General features: G+C 41.3%; 1 protein-coding gene across 1 annotated transcript in view; it reads right to left on the minus strand.

Annotated features, from left to right (window-relative positions):
• The window catches only part of cntn3b (contactin 3b), a 70,111-nt gene that overhangs the window by 11,609 nt on the left and 36,556 nt on the right, over positions 1–21,946 (minus strand). The window contains exons 5-14 of the mRNA XM_064968900.1: positions 20,357–20,455; positions 18,024–18,227; positions 17,446–17,548; positions 8,554–8,738; positions 8,097–8,233; positions 7,460–7,589; positions 6,695–6,845; positions 6,135–6,262; positions 4,852–5,027; positions 2,518–2,635 (exon numbers count right to left, since the gene is read on the minus strand). Of these exons, the coding sequence (XP_064824972.1) occupies positions 2,518–2,635; positions 4,852–5,027; positions 6,135–6,262; positions 6,695–6,845; positions 7,460–7,589; positions 8,097–8,233; positions 8,554–8,738; positions 17,446–17,548; positions 18,024–18,227; positions 20,357–20,455 (1,431 nt within the window). The remainder of the gene's footprint in view (positions 1–2,517; positions 2,636–4,851; positions 5,028–6,134; positions 6,263–6,694; positions 6,846–7,459; positions 7,590–8,096; positions 8,234–8,553; positions 8,739–17,445; positions 17,549–18,023; positions 18,228–20,356; positions 20,456–21,946) is intronic.

A 21,946-nucleotide genomic window follows, 5' to 3' on the forward strand; every position in this document is an offset into this window, starting at 1 on the left:
CCTTGAATTTACCAGGTGCTATCAACAGATCAGTTGGAAAAAGTTGTGATGGACTACTTTCTGCACACGCCATGGTCAGTGTGAACCGGAGTGACTTGACAACGCTGGCCAAACAAGATGTAGCTACAAACAAAACAAAGTTAAAGTTCCAGTTTGCCATGAAGCGTTCATCCATGTACACTGGTAAGAGTTTAGCTACATTTTCAGATATTATACGTGTCTAATTTTGTCAGAAAGTAATTTTCATTGCAAGTTAAAGAGTACTGTTAGCTAGCTAGCCAACTTTAGCATGTTGGCTTGGTAGCTAGCTAACAGTACGTGTATGATCTGTGTAGTAATATTATTTGAATCAGAAATCCCTTTGCATTGCAAGTTACTGCCTAATGTTAGCTAGCTAACATTGAACCTGGTTGGCTAGCTTTAGCTACTTGCAGATTCATACTACAGCTATGACAATGTTTGTATTGGTAGTAGTATGAGTTGGGATTATGCCGGTTCATTGTTTAGCTGGCTAGCTATCTAGCTACATGTCTAAATGAAAGGCTACACTTCACCAGATGATTACATGACCCATCAAGTCAGCCAGGTGTGTTGGGGTGACTGCGGCCATCTATTGTATTTCATGAACATGTGTACATGTCTAGACAATAGTGACCCATTCATTTAGCTAGATGTGGCTGGGGGGTGGTTATAGCATTTCTTTCACGTGACAATTAATTTATACAAGTGTGTCTGGGTAAGCGTCATCTAATAATTATAACAAATTTATACAATATCTGTATAAATCTGGACAATTTCTGTTTTTGATATTGCTACTATGCAAGTGACCATTTCACTGTACCGTTTACACCTTCTGTATTCTGTGCATGTCACAAATACATTTGATTTGATAAGGTGTTTTTATACCATTGAAGGCAATGTGAAGAACAACATGACCTGCACCAAAGTCAGATTAGGATGTAGGCCAAGGACTAGATAAAGTTTATTTTTACCTGGAGTTTTTACTCATTGTAGGCTACTACTTTTACCACTTTTAGTATTGAAAACGTTGGATATTTACTACACTACTCACTCTGTTTAGCACATGCCCTCACATGTGAATCCTTAAAGAGATGGGTGGGACTAAGGTTTAAGAGGGTGTGAACGATGTTGAATGGGTGTAGACAAAGAAGAGCTCTCCATTAGGTGTATAAAACAATTCAAGGGCCATTTTCTTAACAGTGTGGTTACAAGTGTATCCACTTTCAAAGCAGAATTCCTTTCACATTGTTCCTTAACTGCAGTTTATGAGATAACATTTTCTAACGCTGTGTGTCTTTTATCCAATGTAAAAAAACACCATACATTTTTTTTTTGCTACATAGGACCAAATCTAAAAGTGGTTGGTCACATATATGCTCCAAAGATGTTGTTGTTTGCTCCTCTGTTTCATTATTCAGATGCTTCTATGTTGTTTTGTCAATGTGTAAATGAGCCAATTAAAGCAATTCTCTGTAACAAACAATGGTTTTCCAAAACACTGGGACAGCTATTACAGGGTGTTATGGGCATGCAATGCATGCCAATGTAAATCACTAGAGATAAGTTACAATGATGAGATATGATACACTGCGCGTAACAGATATTAACTACTGCGGTGGAAGCTCCTGTCACAAGTGTACCAGAGTCACATTATGTGCCCTTTTTAAATTTAGCAATGCCAAATATTGTCTTTCAAAAACATGTCATACAAATGTTCTCATTACACCAATATCACACATCATTACATTTGTATACCATGTCATGTCATGAAAACATTGGTGTAAGATAATTATATTTGTCTGCAGAGTTCTCACCAAACTATGAATATATTTATGGTTAAATTTGACATTTTAGTCTTTCAGCAGATGCTCTTATCCAGAGTAACTAACAGAAGCAATTAGGATTAAGTGCCTTGCTCAAGGGCACATGGGCAGATAGTTGGCTCGGGGATTCGCACTAGCGACCTTTCGGTTACTGGCCCAAAGCTCTTAACCGCTAGGCTACCTGCCGCCCCATAGGTAGCTTGGCAGCAAGTTTAATTAACCAATATTATTCATATAGGCCTATAAAATGATAGTCTGGTTGCCAGTCTGTTTAGATCACATTCCACTGCTTGTACTCCATGGCATGTGCCAAATTTTTAGCACATGACATGGAGAACAATGACTGTCAGCTGTAAGAATGTAAGCTAAACAGACTGGTACCCACACTAATAAAATTAAGTATGTCATCTAGATTGCAATTCCAGCACCAATTTATTGCATGAATCAATTTTAATTCCGTCAAAGTGCTTACAAGATTTTACATTGGAAGCTCTATGATCAAACATTCACAGCCGGATCTATATTGTATTTCGACACTCAAACTTTTCTGAAGAAGCTAAAATGTAAATCACTTCTGAGAAATAAGTCTCTGTACACATGTGAATCTCATAGCCAGAGTGAACATGAATTCCATAGAGGCAGATTTTACAACCTTAACAGTTGGTTATTTTACCTTTCACAACCAAGATGGCTGAAGCAGACAAGCTCTCCACATCGGTGTTGATAACACAGACATACTTTCCCCCGTGATTCAACTGGATGTTACGAATCATCAGATCTCCTGAGATGCTCTACAAGGGAAAACAACAACACACAAGAAAATCTGATGTAAAATCATGAAATCCAAAGGAAATACACTCTGAACTGTTTTATAATTATTTTTGCGCAACTGTCTGTGTGATCCTACTGTAGGTTGATTAATAAATACATGTATCACATTGGAGCAATATCATGTGCTGCTATCTTCTTTTTCTTTCCAAGTGTGACTGTAGCTTTAAAATTGAGAAAGCTCTGTGTACGGAGCTGCATGTGGTCCCCTCAGGTCACAGAGTCTTGTGACACACGGAAACCAGCAAGAACGTGAGCTGTGTTCTAAACAAACAGTCCTGTTGGCTACGCTTCAGGCACTGCATGCTCCCCTACTCAGCCTCGCACAGGACCACCAAAACAAACACACAAAGGCTAATTGGCAAGATGATCCTAATTATTCAAGAATTACATAAGCAGGGATGGATGATAAATTAGAACAACTTACAGACTAAGAGCTAATATTGTTCTAAATAAAACAGTATGCTCTTTGACGCCATGGGGAAACTAAAGCTGATAAACTATTGAAAAACCTAAAGAGGAGTGAGATGTGATGAAATAGCTTCAGTTCATCTTCCCATCTGCCATGGAGCCTTAAGTGGAGCTACAGAAGTCAATGTGGAGGAGCTATCAAATTTAAATGTCTTCATATTTTAAAGTGAGTGAAATGGGATCATCTTTATCTGTAGTTAACTATTAGGTACATAGCAATGGTACCCATCACTCTATCTGGGGAGTGGGACTCACATTCTAAAAATTCAGAGCCAATGTTCACTTAGTAGAGTGGTCTGTCACACATACACAGCATGTCATCCTCCAGGACTCCTTTTAAAATAGAGTGTGCTTGTCTGGAGAGGATTCACCTGAGGGCTAGCCAGGTTAGACACACTCAAGCCACGCCAAATTTCATCAACTCACTGGGTAGTGACCATGGCTCAGCTAGGCTCGGTTGCAATTGGGCATGAACGCCCCGAGGATCCTCACCTCTCGGAGGCAAAGACAAAGCAGAGCAGAGTGGCACTTATGTGTGGCTGAGGGACGGCATGGCACTCCTCTCCTCTGAAAGGCTAACATGCTCAAGCCATGTCTGCCTCTGACATGCCAGCCAGCAGCTTCCTGACTGGAGAGCGAGGGGTTAAATTCCATGCCTTGGCAGGCAGGAAGCTATGAGGCAGATCTGGTTTAATTATGTTAATTAATTCATCAGACGCTGTTGAGAGGAGCTGGTAATCTCCCTGGGCATGGGGATACGGAATATGTGAAAACTGTATCTCATTATTTGTGTGTCCACATGTCAATGTCATTTGTAATTGCCATTTGTCTATCCACGCAGGCGTGAACTTAGCATGACCACGACTTGGGAGGGGTTCAACTCTGATATCAACTTCAACTTTGATCCATTAATTATTATTTTTTTCAGCTATAGCCATACAATGAACCTTGGGTGAATAATGAATCCATAAAACAGTGATAAATGATTCTCTAAAACAATTTGGCAGAGACGAGCGCAGAACAAATGACAGTGCTCGTCTATCAAAAGGAACACATATTTTTGCCAAAGAGTAGTCAGTCTCTTATCGTTAATTGAAGGCATGAGGAATTCAGATGAACATTTTACTGGTGCGAAGGCTTGCCCTTGGTTAATGCCAGCCAACTCACTACAAATGATTTCAGGGCACAAGATTCATAAATAGGTATGCAAATTAAATTAACGCAAAGAGAGATGATTAAAAAAATGATCTCCCTTGGGGTGGAGAAATTAGAAGTTTAAGGGATGAAAAGTAAAAACACTTTTAATTCATCAGGCTTCTTACACCATTGAAACAGCTCTTCACCTTTATGTTGTCTTATGAATAAGATCACAATTCTTATGGGCTGTCTGATAGACAGTGAGTTAAAAGATACATGGAAGAGTAAACATAACTTGAAGCAATGGAAGTTAAATACAGCCTACTGAAGCATCGCTTCAATGTTAAAACTGCTGCTAAGATTTGATCCCAACAATACTCTTCTTGAATACACGTTTAATAAAGTAGCCTACAGTGTGAGGGTAGGGCGTTTAGGCGGTAGCCAACCTATTATACAGAGATTATACAGAGTTTCCAAATGAGGCGTATTATTTTGCAGTCTGACACACTGTGTGAAACAATCAATCCTAGAATAGCCTCACAGCAGTTGTCCACTGCTCCTGATGACTCACCCCTCCTACTCTGTCGAAATGGTCGGCATCCCCATGGAAGTCTATGAGCTGCCCGTTGAAGGCCCAGGAGAAAGACACATCCAAGGCTGGATCGCTGGCTATCTGGCAGGGCAGCACGATACTTTCGCCAACAATGATCTCCATGTTAGCAGGCCGCTGGGTGATTCTGGTGGGCTCTGTCCAGACAATGACAGCTTAGTATGCATCTTAATACTCTCTGGGTGGGAACCATTACACTCAAACAACTCTAGTGTAACTAAATCATACTATCATTACGACAAGGATCATCATAGCTACGTGTATCTTGGTTCTTAGCACTTAACTTTCAAAACATTTCTGGTTGACTCTTCGTATTTGCATGGTCAATTTGGGGGGAAATGTTTGAAGTAGGATTATGCAAGCAGAATGCATTTCCAATGCTGGCTGTAGAGAATTGGATGCAGTGGACTATGGGAGCCTTGTAAGGGAAAGGTCAGGATAATTACATTCCATTAGATTAAAGGGATCAGCTGTTGGAGTAAAACTTTAAATAAGCGAATGAGAAAAACAAGGGAGGTGGAGACAGACGTTTAAAACACATGTACCAGATATCTGTATCTGCACGTTAGGTCTCCACATCCATAAGTAATGACCGTTACTTAATTGCAGTACAATAAATTATTGCCTATTTGAGCACCATTGCAATTGCTTTAATTAGAAAATAACAACTGTGACTGTGTTAAGTTGTACAGACAAAATAGTAAGGATCACTTTCATTGGATGTTAGGCTGGAATTATTAGTACATTTATCAACACAAAGAAGTACATACAAATATCAGACAGTACACTCTAAAAAACGCTGGGCTGTTGGATGATCCAACTACTGGGTTGCAGGCAGTGAGCCACTGGGTTGTTTTCTTTAAAAAGTGCAAGGTTGGGTTGTTGATGCTGGGTTAATAATGCTGGGTAATTGAGATATGGGGCAGAAAACAGAAGGTGTGGCTTAGTAGGGGCATGGGTTTCAGATGGTTCTTTTTGCCACCTTGTAAAGGTAAATGTCATTCCTGTTCATCCGTTGTGTTGTACTGTTGTCACGTTAAGGTTAAACACTAACAGTTTTGTAGCTTCACTGAAGCTTATTGAAGTGTGGGCTGCAAGGAGCCTAGTGGTTAGAGCGTTAGGCCAGTATCCGAAAAGTCGCTGGTTTGAATACCGAACATGCAAGGTGAAAAATCCGTCGACGCTCCCTAGTTTTGGGGGCGATGCCTCAGGGATTATTGGGAGAATATGTTATGAGAGCTCACCTGTGATAAACAGCCTTCCAGTGGTGCTTGCAGTTCCAAACGGATTCTTAGCGATGCACGTGTAGCTTCCCGCATCCCTCCTGGTTACATTGGCAATCTTCAGTGTCCCGTTGGGGAGCAGAGTAATCCTGGGGGATGAGTAGCAGAGATTCAGAGCTTGTGCTTGGGTAGAGAACAGAAGTGCCGTGTCTAAATCTAGTCCAAGTGCTAGGACGCATCATCGCCTTCCTTTCAACACCATTTACATGTTTCCTTCTATTCCAGAGGAAAGTCCAACTGTCATTTCAGAAAACTTTGCATTTTTCAATTTCCTATGAAGATTGGTGTCCTAATGCCAATCCTTCCACCCAGGCTTGTCATCCAAGAGACTAAATGACTGAAATGTAAGTCTTCGCGTATACTAAGCATTCAACATGCACAGATGCTGCACACTACTTTACTGGGCTATGTTGTCTTCAAATTAGCCTGTACTCCTATTCATCCACACATCTGAAAATATTCTAATCACACATAACCACACTTTGTGAATGGGTGAGAATTCATGCTGAGTTCCACACTACCTCTCGTTTCTCTGCACGATCTCATTGCCTTTCTTCCACAGGCTAATTGCCTGGGGCGAGGCTTGGGGCTTGCACTCCAAAGCCACATCACTGCCTGAGCGAGCTTTTAGCAGGGCCTTCAGTGGATTCTTGGAGAAACTGGGAGGTGATGCTAGAGAAGATGCAGGGGGTGGAAAAAACGCAAAGAAGACAACTTGAACCAACTCCCAGATCAAATGTGCTGAGCTGAGATTGACTCTCATTCCCTCCCTCCTTCCCCTACCCTCTGGCATAAAAGCCATTATTTCCATAGGAACTGCTCCAGGGCTTCAGCGATGAACCCCCCCCCCCCAGTCCTCACTACACAGTATGAGATTCTCTAAACTTTTGGCTTCATCTGTCATCATAATGTTTTGTCAGCCATCATCTGAGACCCCCAGTGTCATTAAATATCAAGACAGAATTGGATTTCTCATCCAGTAGGTCAGATAGAACTCATCAAAGCTCTCCAAATAAATCGATATGTCATCTACATGAGAAAGCCCTCTGACGCCACTATGCAACGTATCTGTAGCATCAAAATCAATATAATGAAATGATTGAAACTAAAATGAGACACTCCATCAGATTCAGATTTTCTTTTCTGGAGCCGAAGTGGCATTAAATGAGGCAGCAGAGTGATTTTTGAAAGGGGTAATCGCAGGATGCTAGTTGTACCTTTAAGAATATGATCAAACACACAGCAAGATAGACACAGATAAAAAGCGGAGAGGAAAGCAATCTTACCTAACACCATTAGCTCAGCGCTGGAATAAATAATGCCATGTTTGTTTTCAGCCACACACTGATACATCCCGGTGTCTGACAGGTTTAATGCTGCTATGGAGAGAGCCCCGTTTTCAATTTGTCTCCGGCCCTGTGGATGAGAAAGCAGACAGATCTGTATACGTATTGCTGGAGCAGTCTAATATGTCCACAGGCGCAAATGCAATTACTTGTACACTATGAAGAGACGAAGAAAGCAAGAGAGAAGAAGACTTTTTTTAATTTTATATCCCTCTGTTGCAGTATGTATGCTCAGATTGGGGCTAAAAAATGCTGACCTGCAGCTTCAATGAAAAGGGAAAAAAAGCAATGTTGACAATACCAGTAGAACACTAATAAGCAATTTATTTTCCATGGCCATCCAGTTGGAAAAGCCACTAAGACAGGTCTGATTTTTTTTGCTGAGGTCTTACTCAGACTGAATTTTAACCCCATCAGCTGTTAAGAGAGCCTGAACCACGGCACATTATGGTGGAGATGTTGATGTGATGTGTCTGTGGGACAGGTCCCTCAGATCGGATCCATCACAGTGCTGTGAAGGGGGGGGTTGAACGATCTGCATGCTCAGAGCTGGTGGTTTCCAGGGCTCCATACATACCTCTGCCATTAGGTTGTCTCCATTCTTCAGCCAGCTGTAGGAGGGCTTGGGCTTCCCGTTAGCCTTACACTCCCAGAACAGATTCTCCTCAATGGACAGGGCCCCGTCGATCATTGTCTGGAGCCAATGGGGCTTCGCTATGAAAAGAGGGAATATGCAAATGCCAGGGACATGGATTCAAAAGACATAATGACGATAAAAAGGACAACTGAGTCAAGACTGAAAATGAATTGTTATCACGGACCACTGAAATAATATAAGCTTTGAATGAATATTCCATCATTTCACACAATTACTATGCTAATCTCACTGAGCATTCCAAACAGCCAGGTTTTCTATCAGACGTCCAAGGCCACAGCCAGTATTCTGACTGGAAGCCTCCATAAAAAAATGGGGTTATCTATTACAACAACACGTTGACTCATAAGTCTCTCTGGATTTGAAATGGACCACTTACCATGGAAGGAGATACGACCTCGTGCAGCGTTTTTGCCTCTGCTATTTTCTGCCACACACTCATATGTCCCAGTGTCTTCCTGCTGGAAATTTTGAATTTCAAGGACTGCGTTGGAGTTCTTCATCTTCACCTTACTGGGAAACGGGACGCCACTGGTTCTCCTCCAACTTATTTCTGGGACTGGGCTGCAATATTAGGAATGAAAAAAAAGCCCTAATGACGACGACTGTCTGAGGTGGAAAAAATGTGATTAACTGTACAGAAGCTTCTACTGTGTAATGGAATTCAATTATTCTCTAAGGATGAGACTGCCAAAACCTTTACAATTACTGTAACCATACAAATCTGTCTCTCATCCATTTTTCACTGTCTCAAATTTCTACGGGTTTGCCTTCCTGGGAGATGTATGAAAGGACATTTGATTTTCACATCCTTACGATGTGATATTGCTTTCTGTAGTCCCTTGGGAATCTGTGATATTTGTTTGTTTATCCCCATTAGCTTTTGCAGAGGCAGTAGCTATTCTTCCTGGGGTACAAAAAAATCCCACAAAACATGACAAGTAACAAAGTACTGATAAACTGACAGACAAGAGCAGTCACACACATTTTAAATACAATGATATGCTAACAATTCAAAAAGACCAAACTAAAAAAAGACAAATACCACAAAAATGTGTGTTAGATCGTGTCTGTGTGTGCGTGTGTTTGTGTGACACCTGACAGTCCCTGCCGTTCCATGAGATGTTGTTTAATATACTTTTTAAAGGTACTTTCTCTGTTTTCTTGAATAATTGGAGATAGAAGGGAGTTCCACGCGATCATGGCTCTGTATAATACTGTGTGTTGCCGTGGATTTGTTTTGGATCCCGGGTGGCACATCTTGTGGGTGTCTGAGCTGAATGTTATTTGATTATGCAGAAAATCTGGAATTATCATTACAGTAATACTTCTCGTAAAAACTATGAGAAGCAGTGAATCTCTGGTCAACCCTCAACCAGGAAAGACAGGCATACATGTTGTAGATGTTAGTTCTGTGTGTGCAGTCAAGGGAAAGCTCTTTTGCTGCTCAGTTTTGAGCCAGCTGCAGCTTTGCTGGTTCTTTATTTGCTGCACTTGACCATATTACCGGACATTAATCAAAATGGAACAAGACCAGAGCCTGAACAACTAGTACAGTTGATTTTCTTCACAACAACTGATAATTAACAACTGATTATTAACCATCCAATGTTACACCTAGGAGTTCAGCTTCCTCAACTTGCTCAGTGGTCACACCATTTGTACACAACTCCAGTTGAGGTTTAGGTCTTAGAGAACGCTTTGAACCAAATAAAATTGTTTTAGTTTTAGATGTATTTAAGACCAGTTTATTATTAATCACCCATTCTGATACGGACTGTAAATCCTTATTTGGAATTTCAGTGAGCTCACTGGCATCGGGTGCTGACATGTAGAGTGTGGAATCATTCGCATACATAGTCATTCTAGCTTTGTGTAAGACCAGTGGCAAATCATTTGTAAAAATAGAGAAGAGTAACAGCCTAAGGCAACTGCCTTGAGGGACTCCGTACTGTACATATCTGATGTTAGAGAAGTTTCCATTGAAGAACTCTCTCTGGGTTCTATTGGATACATAACTCTCCAACCATGTCATGGCAGGTGATGTAAAGCCATAGCAAGTCAGTTTCTTCAATAAAAATGTATAATAAAATCACACCCTGCACTGAAATCCATGTATTTTAAACAATCATCTGTCATTGGAGTCAGTGCAGTACAAGTGCATGCCCTTCTCTACAGTATATGCATGCTGAAAGTCAGTAGCTAACTTGTTCTCAGAAAAATAGCATTGTATTTGGTCACACAAATGATTTCCATTAGTTTACAAAGAGTAGGCAGCAAACTGATTGGGTGTCTGTTAGAGCTGGCAAGGGTGCTTTACTATTTTTAGGCAGTGGAATGACTTTAGCTTCCTCCCACGGCTATGTACACACACCTCTTTAGGTTTTGGTTAAAGATATAGCAAATAGGGGTGGCAATACAGTCCACTACCATTCTCAATAGTTTCCAATCAAGGTTGTCTATATCTGGTGGCGTATCATTATTGATGGATACAAATAGTTTTTCCAGCTCTACCACACTAAGTTGACCAAATTCAAAACAGCACTCCTTCTCTTTCATTATTAGATATTTTATACAAAAATATGATGGTTCACTGTTCAATGTTTTCATTTCACTTAAGTTTTTCCACTTTACTAGTGAAATAGTAATTGAAATGATTGGCAATATCAAAAGTTAAAAAAATAAAAATAAATGACCCATCAACTTCAATGAACGATGGAGATTAATTGTTTTTTCTGCCCATGATATAACTTAAAGTACGCCAAAGTTTTTACCCGTTGTGTTTTATGTCATTTATCTTGGTTTGGTAATATAGTGTAGTCACAAAATGTCTCAATTTAAAGTATGTCAACTAATCAGCTGAGCAGCCTGACTTGTTTGCTACCTCTTTTGCATAATTTCTTTGAACCATAACATTTTTTCTGTTAATCATCAATCCAGAGGGTTCCAACAGCTCTCACAGTTAATGTATTAACAGGTGCATGAATCATGTTACACATACTTCCAGTGTTGCATCTGGGTTCACTTCCTCATACACATCAGACCAACAGACATGTTATACATCTTCAACAAAAAGAGTAATGAGAAAACATTTTGTATGATCTCTTGTAAATTACTTTAGGCTCAACCTTTGGCACTTAGGCTTTCCTTCTTATTGCCACAATGTTATGGGAACGGATATTGTTTTTGAGCAAAGCTCTGCAGCATGAGTGAAGATCTGATCAATACAAGTGGATGTCACAGATCCAACACTATTGATATGCACTCTAGTTGTTTGAGTGATAACCTGGGTCATATTGCAGGCATTAGTCACAGTCAGAAAGATTTCTCTTGAGAGGACAGCTCGTTGCTAACCAGTCAATACTCAGGTCAACCAGAAAATAGACCTCTGTTTAACATCACACACATTATCAAGCATTGCACACATATTATCCAAAATACTGACTGTTACGACTTGGTGGCTTATAGCAGCACCCAAAAAGAAGAGGATTTAGATGAGGCAGATGAACTTGCAACCACAAAACTTCAACATTTGACTTGAGCTCTCTAAGCTTTATAGGAATATGGCTCTGACTTTACACTAAGTGTACAAAACATTAGGAACTCTTTCCATGACAAGATTGACCAGGTGAATCCAGGTGAAAGCTATGATCCCTTATTGATGTCACTTGTTAAATCCACTTCAATCAGTGTAGATGAAGAGGAGGAGACAGGGTAAAGAAGGATTTTTAAGCCTTGAGACAATTGAGACATTGATTAAGTATGTGTGCCATTCAGAGTGTGAATGGGCAAGACAAAATAATGCCTTTGAACAGGTTGTGCCAGGCACACCAGTTTGAGTGTGTCAAGAAATGCAACGCTGTTGGGTTTTTCACGCTCAACAGTTTCCTGTGTGTATCAAGAATAGTCCACCACCTAAAGGACATCCAGCCATCTTGACACAACTGTGGGAAACGTTGGAGTCAACATGGGCCAGCATCCCTGTAGAACGCTTCAGAATTTTAAAACTTTGTTTCCATTGAACATTCCATACAAATAAAATAATTTGAGTTAATTATATGAATAGTGTCTTGGTCCTCCTTTCTTTTTGATGACCAATTTACCCCTTTTTTCAAGAGCATCTTCTGCCTACCAAAATCTACTATTACCTTAGCAGCGCTTCCCTTCCTCCCTTTTCTACAAGTTAATCACAGCACTTGTGTAGTGCTTAGAGGAAGCAGCTCCACAGTAATTTTTTCTGTGTTTTGGGGACATTTTACAACTCATACTATGGATTTTACCCAAGAGGCTACAAGACTTTCCTATTCCCATGAAGAGGGTCAAAATATTATTACCACTGCCTCGTTGCTAGATGAGATGACAGCCACTGAGAATACTGGAACGGACTCGAACAAGGCTTACAGAGACTTGCAACACATTAAGGAGAAAGACACCAAACTTGACCCCAATTCTATGAGCATGTCTGACTATTGGAGAAATGGCCTAATCCCCAGAGGACTCCATATTATGAAGTTTCCAGCTTATGGAGCACAAGGTAAGACTAAATTTAGAGATAAATGGGAGGCTATTCTCAACATGTGTTCTTTTGACCTAATGCTACTTCTAATAGAGGAAGCGATAAAGGACATGTCGTCCAAACAGAAGTTGAAGAAGTAAAAAGGAAAATTACAGAACACAGTGACAATTCTAACAAAGCACAATGTGATGAGATTTTGAAAGAGGAAATAGACACATTCACTCTGACATTGAAGCAAGACAAGCTAAGGACATTTAGAAGAGATGCAGTAGACTACAGAGATGGCAAGGTCTTTTCCTGGAGAAAACCAACCCACAAGATCTGTTTATTTCAACTTTATGAGCAGTGGCGATGAGGCTCACCCCAGACACTCAGAGGCTGGCTCCTCCAGGAAGAGTAGCCACACAGGATCCCCAACAAGAGAGGGAGAGGACGCGGAAGACGTCAACACGGAGGGGGAGGAAGAAATCAAGACTATCCAACCACACGGAGCAGGACCAGAACAAGGCTGTGATCAACACTTCTGGAGAACCCCTTTCTGATGATTGTGTAAGGGTTGTCTAAAGGACTGTCCTTTGCCCCCATATACTCAACAAATGAATTAAATACAAAGATAGACATATTTTGATTCTACGGGAATCTACATCTGAAGGCCTGGTACAAGCAAAACAACTTCAACTACAGACACCAGTGTTTCAGGTCAGGCAGTTTCTGTGCCCTCAAAAACACATTTTAAGCCCAAATCCACCTTTTGTCCCATTGTCCAGAATGCCACACTAAATACACTTGCCAAGAAGATGGATTTTGATGTGGAGAATCCATTTAAGGGTAAAATTGACTCTAACCAAACGCAACATAATCCAAGACAGAGAGGGATGCAGTTGAATCATTGTCCAAAAATGTATGGATTGTGGTTTAGAAAGCAGAGCAAGGTGGTGCTATAGTAGTGTGGAGTCAAGACAAATGTGACAGAAGCCTACCGTCAATTAGACAACGATGAATTCTACCAATCTCTTACCTTGAACCATTCAGAGGACCTAAAAACTGAATTGAAAGGGATCCTCACAGAGGCTTAGGAGAAAGGCTACATTTCAGACACTGAGTTCAAATGTATTCTCCATGACAGTTGGCGTATGGATTCTTTTTTTATCTTCTTCCAAAAATCCACAAGAATCTTGAAACCCTCTATGCACCATTTCTTGAGTACCCGGCTTGAGACTGAGATGCCTCCCACATAATTCATTGTCTCACTGACTGAATGGACTCTTAATCATAACATCTTTATCTTTCAGGACCGTATTCTTCAACAAGTCAAAGGATGTGCCATGGGAGCTTGCTTACAGCCCTTCCTATGCCGGTTTGTACTTCGGTAAATGGGGAATTTACTTCATTTTGACCGGATTATACCATGGGGACGCTATATTGATGATGCTTGCATGTTCTGGTCTGGCTCAGAAGATATAACTTATTTCCTTCCACCAATACCTTAACAGATTTAACCCTAACATCAAACTAACTATGGGTTACAGCAAGGAAAACATACATTTTTTTGGGGACCTTGACATTAGTAAAAAATGACAAAGGTTGTTTGCACACATCAAGCTTTAGGAAACCTTCAGATGGGAAAACCATTCTGAGGGCAGACAGCTTTCAAAAAAAGGCTAAAAGAGAATATTCCAATTCCAAAGAGTCAGAATTTGCCATCAGGAGAAAGATTACAGTGTCAAATCTGCTGAATTCGATAATCGCTTCTTGAATGGGGGCTACAGCGCTCAGGTCCTGAAAGATGCAGGTATAAGGGACGTGCGACTTGACAGAAATAACTTGTTGCAAAGGGAGTGCCTCCTGATGCATCAGAGAGAGTGTACTTTGTTACAAAATACAGCACTGAAGCAGAGAACATATCATTCAAAATAATTGTGGAATCATCCAAAGTGATACGCTACTGTCCTACCCTAAATGACAAATGAGTCCACATCCATCTTCCTGTTGACTCTCAACAAACTTGGCTAGACCACAAACCTATGGGTTCTTTTAAATGCAAACAGTGCAACCATTGCAGAAATATTGCACAGAAAAAAGATTTTGTTGACACATCTTGGAGTATCAAGTCAAGCATTTCATTAACTGCAAAACCACTCATGTCACCTACAGATTGGAATGTCCAATAGTGCAAGGTGCTCTACATTGGATGGACAACGAGACACCTTCAAGACCGCTTAGCGGAACACAAGTACGCCATATGGGTAGGCAATGAAGTCTACCCCATGGCATGGCAAGTCCTTACGCTATGGCAACCCTGCCTCCTTACAAGCTATGGGTATTGAACATGTTCCGACCTCAATTAGATAAGGAGACCATCTTAAACAGCTAAACCAAAGGGAAAATTTTGGATTGACAAACTATAGGCTACTAAGTACCCTGGTTTAAATGAGGATATGGATTTCTTACCTTTCAGTATCTGGGGTGACCACCATTTGCCTCATGAAGCGCGACAGTTGCTGGTTATTGGCAGGAAATGGAACATGATGTTGTACATGTTGATTCAGAGCATCCCAAACATGCTCAATTGGTGACATGTCTGGTGAGTATGCAGGCCAACAACAGGGACATTTTCAGCTTCCAGGAATTGTGTACAGATCCTTGCGACATGGGGCTATGTATTATCTTGCTGAAACTTGAAGTAATGGTGGCGGATTAATGGCACGACAGTGGGTATCAGGATCTCCTCATGGTATCTCTGTGCATTCAAATTGCCATCAGCAAACCTCTCGCCCACACAGTGCCACATGGTCTGCGGTTGTGAGGCCGGTTGGACATACTGCCAAATTCTCTAAAACAACGTTGGAGGCGGCTAATGGTAGAGAAATTAACATTCAATTCTCTGGCAACAGCTCATGTGGACATTCCTGCAGGCAGCATGCCAATAGCACGCTCCCTCAAAACTTGAGATGTCTGTGTTATTGTGACGTAACAAAACTGCACGTTTTAGAGAGGCCTTTAATTGTCCTCAGCACAAGGTGCACCTGTGTAATGAGCATGCTGTTTAATCAGCTTCTTGATACGCCACACATGTCAGGTGGATGGATTACCTTGGCAAAGAGTAAATGCTCACTAACAGGGATGTAAACTAACTTGTGCATTTGAGAGAAATACACATTTTGTGCATATGGAACATTTCTGGGATCTTTAATTTCAGCTCATGAAACCAACACTTTACATGTTGAGTTTATATTTTCAGTATATATAAAACCTTGTTTAGCTAACAGTCAATCAATCAGGCGCTTGTGAGTGTCAGTTGGTGTATGTGTGCCTGTGCATATGTGATGTCGGGCTGAAGCTACTGATCCAGAAGCTTGGCTCTCTAACTCCTCCCAGGCTTTTGGGAGGGTGGACAATGAGCTTATGGTAGCTAATGTAAGCAATGCCCCCACGCTCTCTGGCAGCTTCCATAGCTGGGATAAGTTCTTTCCTCTGGCGAACAGCTTCAGAGAAGTCCTTGTTTAGGAAGATGTTGGTGTCTCTCGAGTTCTTGGCTCTCTCCTGAACAGCCATCTTGTCATTGAACCTTAGGAAATGGACCATTATTGTCCTGGGTAGGTCACCTGGGCTCGTAACAGGTTTTTCAGACGGTAGAAACGTAGGCTAACACAGGTACTCCACGCAATTCCAGCCTGCACAGCTCACAGGGCCGATGGAAACAGCAAAAAACAGCAGGGATTTAAACAGCCACAAGCACAGGACTATATGCAGCCCTAGCCACAAGGGCTAACTGCATCTCGGGCTGTGTTCAAACATTCAAGGAAACCTGGCTAGTTTGAAAGCTAGGCTCGCTACTTCACCAATCAGCAGCTTTTCAGCCTTTAGGGTTTAGCAGTATCCAGGGACAGATAGTAGCAGTCCCAGCAACTGAGGCTAACTGCGTCGCGGGATCCAAACTAAACAGGTAAACAAAAACGTTCAAACTTTCAAAAACAACAAACTAAATTCTCTACTGTTCCGCTCTCAGCATGAGTTGCGCTCTGTTGACGTCACTGTGTAATGTGAGTTGGTTGCAGGATAACGTTGTGGTTTGTGATACTTGACTTCAAGACTATAGGTGATATCACTAATATTCCAGCATCCTAAAAACAGCAACCACATAATTCTCTCTACTACCGCATTGCAAGTGGTACCGGAGTGCCAAGTCTAGGACAAAAATGCTTATAAACAGTTTTTACCCCTAAGCCATAAGACTCCTGAACAGGTAATCAAATGGCTACCTAGACTATTTGCATTTTGTGCCCCCCAACCCCTCTTTTTACGCTGCTGCTACTCTCTGTTTATCATATATGCATAGTCACTTTAACTATGCATTCATGTACATACTACCTCAATTGGGCCAACCAACCAGTGCTCCCGCACATTGGCTAACCGGGCTATCTGCATTGTGTCCCACCCGCCAACCCCTCTTTTACGCTACTGCTACTCTCTGTTCATCATATATGCATAGTCACTTTAACCATTTAGCCTCGCTACTTTTATAGCCTCGCTACTGTATATAGCCTGTCTTTTTACTGTTGTTTTTATTTCTTTACTTACCTATTGTTCACCTAATACCTTTTTTGCACTATTGGTTAGAGCCTGTAAGTAAGCACTTCACTGTCAGGTCTACATTGTATGTATTCGGCGTAAGTGACAAATACACTTTGATTTGATTTGATTACAATGATATGTCTGACATATGCACAAACTTGCACATTCACTCCAACTTACTTTCCCAGAGCGAAACATTCCAGTTTCACCGTGGATCCCTTCGCAGCTGGAACAGTGTCAGGGAAATGAACTTCTATTTTGGGTTCATATTCACCCATTGCTCCTATGAAAGGGAGACAATATACAAACCAAATTTTGGCATCAATGATTAATGGCACACTCGCTTTACGCCCTGGAAAACAACAATAACATGGGCCCAGAAACACAGAGGTATTTGTGTGTGGAACAGAAGCGAACACTGAGAGGTTGGTAAGATGGAGAGAAACGGAAAAGGTTTGCAAAAGGTTCAAAGAAGGACACACCTGGGTGAAGGCAGGGATTAATCTCCTTTTCAGACTGAATTTTATATTCAAGCTGCTCGGAGGGCAACAGCTTCACCCTTTGACTTTACCTTTTGAGGGGGTAAGATTACTCTTGCTCTTTGACCACTTATAATCAGCATTACAGAATATCTGGATAGAATGGTCTATTGTAGACTGCATAGACTGCCAATGTTTTATAAATTGGGGCTTAATCTGGGCAGTTTTTTGTGGTTGTGCTGTCTGATCAGTGTGTCTGTTTAAAGGATGGGATCTTACCATCATTCCTCAGGACCAGTGGTGTAGGAGAGCTGAGGACTTTCCCCTTAGTGATGCTGTTGTTGACCACACAGGTATAGTTTCCCACATCGGAAGGCTCCACTTTAGCAATGTACAGACTTCCTGTCTCCTGGGAGATGAATCGACGACTGTCTTGCTGAACAAAGTATGGGTACTCATTGAAGATCCATGCAAATGTCAGCTCTAGGAGGGAGAGGAATATGACAGTGTTAAATACAGTACAGTAGTATTAATATATTACAACACAGTAATGTGTTTGTAGGCATAGGAGTCTACATTGAAAAATTCCCTTTTGAAAATATAATTTAGCATGTATGCTAAATAGCTCACAGTGTTGGTATTGCCCATTGATGAAATACTGTATTAGAAAACAAAAAGAAAAGCACATTGTAAGCAGATCATGTTGGCATTCCACACAATTTCCTTTTCCTTATTTCAGTTTCCTTCCAAGAAGATACCAGGGCAAATATATTAGAACAGCTATTGGTGCACAAAAAAAAGAGTGTCCAAAGGAAAGAGAGCGAAACAAAACGGATTACAGCGCCTCACTGGCACTCTCATGACACATGCCCTGTCCTCTACCCTGAGTAACTGGGGACAGGACTTTTTTTCCAGGCTTGACTCATGCATGTCACACTTCTCCTCAGCCAACAGGCCTAGCTAAAGAACACAGAGCGCTGCCACACAGCAATACTGGGTCATCTTGAAAAGAGCCAGTGCACAGATTCATAGGAGCAAGGTACCGTAGCGAAAGCCTATCTACCGTGGCGTGGAGGCGAGAGCGCGTACGGAACTACAAAGGTGTGTATGCAGCGTACTGTCGCTCATCTCCTGTCCCCCTGGGAGGAGAACGCCTCGCAAACCTTGGCTCCTGGGATCACATCTTTGCAGTCGGTTCACTGAAGCCGAAACCAATTCATTCTGACGAAGCAAAGCAAGACCGGAGATCCCTGACTCTGAGCTATGTGGCCGTAATGAACAGTGATAGCATTCGTCAAGAAAATACAAATCAAGAGGAAAATGAAAATATAGTGCAACAACCTCTTTTCTTATTGAACACAATGGCTATTTATGTAACAAGCACAACACTACAAACATGCAACAGCTATGACACAAAAATAAACATAATTGAGCCCTGGAGAATGAACACATATTTATGATGGCTCAGAGCCCTAATGCAGTCACTTTAGCTAGCAACAATATTTATTTTGTGGCCATGTCGATGTAACGTGAGATATAATGTGTCATTTGAGAGAGCCTCTATTCCAGCAGTTGAAGCCGCTGAGGCAGAGTAAAAACCTGCAGAGATGTCTTACAGTCAGTGGATAGTGATGGGTCCAACGAAGTTCCATGTTTGTGTGTGGCATATTCATGCTTCACAGTGCAATGAGCACAGTGCCACACCTACTTGGTCTTATTCACTTGCTCAAATAGGGAAACAAACAAAAAATACTGTTGTGGTGACAACAGCATGCCTGGCAAAAGCTCATTTCTGAGTGAGAGGCTGTCGCATTGTGTTTCACACTGGCTACCCCAGGCCATTATCGCCTCCTCCAGCTGTACAAGACTGTATACACACACCTACTGTAGGCACACTTTAGGCCAATACATTAGAGAAGAACCAACCACTCTACAATGTCATGTTAAAAGTGAGTGGTCCTGCAACAGGGTCAGCCTGTATGTAGGCAAAGTCCGTTATTCAATACTAAGCTAACTGGAATTGAGTAGTGTCGCGATCACACACACTTCAAATAGCCGTCTCGCATGTGCCGAGTCACTTCCTCTGTACAAGTTGAAAATAGTATGGAAGGTAAATAAGATATTCCAGAAAGTGATTCTGTTTGTTTTCCCTCTATAGGGTGTAGAGTAAATTAGTTTACAAAATCCCTTTGAATTCTGCATTCCATTTAAGTTAGGATAAGTTACTATTGATCATCTAATACAGGTTTTATTAAAAGCACTTTACTCAGACCGTATTGCCTAATTATCAGGTTAAGACTCCAATTTGAGGAATATTTTTTCAATTGCCACCAGATTTGGCACTAATTGTAAGAAAGTTCAGAATGAAAAAGAAGGCCAGCTAAGCATATCTTTAGTCTGCAAACATCTGTGTGAATTAAGTTCATCTGAGGCTGCTTGCAAGAGCTCTAACAAATAATGTTTTATGAAAAAACTGATTAGGTTAGGAATGTGAGCACACCAAATAGCGCCTGTATATTCACTCATATACCGCATCAAAGATTTTAATTGGATACAGAGGAGAGGCATCTTCAGGTTTTCATCAATATCTCTAATATGGAATAAAAACCTACCTCCAGAATGCATGGGTGGTCCACATAACAAAACCACTCCTTGGCCCTCTCGGACACTGACAGCACTCCGTGTCGTTTGGGTCTTGAAGTTATCTAGGTCTTATCAACACAAAAATCAAGGGTAAGCTTTAGTGTTATTACAGAAGACAGAACGGATAAATATAAAGCACAAACCTTAATATTACTCTATGTCTAAATGCAGCTGATAAGTCAATCCGTATCAGCTAATGTGTTTCCCAGTTTGTATCAGTTATCTTGGTTTCTTTAAAGCGCTAAAATCCATGTACTGTAGGAAAACCATTTACAGCTACAGTAATGGATTGCTTTAGAACACCCCCAATGCTATCCAATACTTAGAAAGGCAACTGTAACATTAAATATTACTGATGGACTTATGGTATGTGATGGATACCTCACAACACACAGTCGTTGTGATAGCAGCAGGAGATTAAATTGCAAAGGGATAAAAAGAGGGGAGGAAGTTGGAGGGACTGCACAAACACGGAGCACATGACGAATAACAGGAATCAGTGCCAAGAGCAATAACCAACATCATTATTAAATGCAGTGTAATCTCGCCCTTAAAAGCACTAGCTTCCCTGTCGATACTCTGGGAGCAATTCATCCCTGCAAATGAAAGAGGAAAAGCTGCCTGACTGAGCTTGTACCTGGGCTGATGAAATGTTACTCTAGTTTAGTGAGTGATGGGTGAACTACTGTACCCCTGTCCCTACTGACTCTGCACCCTCGGGTTGGGCAGCCCTACAGTCAGGCCCCGAACACAAACAAAATAAAGTCAATGGGACAGATAAAAGGAATTGGGAAAAGAGGAGGATTACAGAGGGGGGTGGGAGAGTGAATGGAAGATTAATGAGCCAGTCTCTGATGACCGTGGTGAAATCCAACACAGCCAAGGCATAGCAGGATTCTGTCCAGGCCACACAGTGAGTCGCCATCTTCTAATAGAGCCACAGAGAACTTCAACTCGCAGACATGGTGTCGAATCTAAAGCGCTGGAGGAGTTAGGCTAGGCTATCTAGACGAGGGAAAGGTGGTGCAGGCTGGTTGGAAAGCATAACCAAAACAGCAGCTGATCATTATGATAATATTCCTTACCTCCTAAGAGGTAGGAATCAGTTCTCTTACTCCTCTCTCCCTCACACAGAAATGTTCCCTTGTAAGGAGAGACAGTAGGGACTGCTGTCAGTAGGGACTGCAGCACTCTATAAGCTGGCTCTGCCTTGTCTATAGCAGAACGACGGCTTTCTGTGTAATATGTCTCCTCTACACAGACTCCAACTCTGAGAGGCAATAAGAATGTGTCAGGAGGGAAGCCAGGAAAAACATATAAAGATATCCTATCTAACACCATGCAAGCTCTTCATTCTATTTTTACCACAAAGGAATAGCAACTCAAGTCACAAGTACAGAGGGAATGTCATTTTAAGTGCATTTCATTCTCTCTCCCTGGTGTGTATTATACCAGTGTTTGTACATTTGTATAACAGTTGCATTACAGTTGTTCAGAAATTCAATGTAAATTTGGATGAAGTTGATGGCCATAACACATCGCAAAGAAATATATAATTG

The sequence above is a fragment of the Oncorhynchus masou genome, chromosome 6, assembly GCF_036934945.1.
Source record: "Oncorhynchus masou masou isolate Uvic2021 chromosome 6, UVic_Omas_1.1, whole genome shotgun sequence".
Classification (NCBI taxonomy): Eukaryota; Metazoa; Chordata; class Actinopteri; order Salmoniformes; family Salmonidae; genus Oncorhynchus; species Oncorhynchus masou.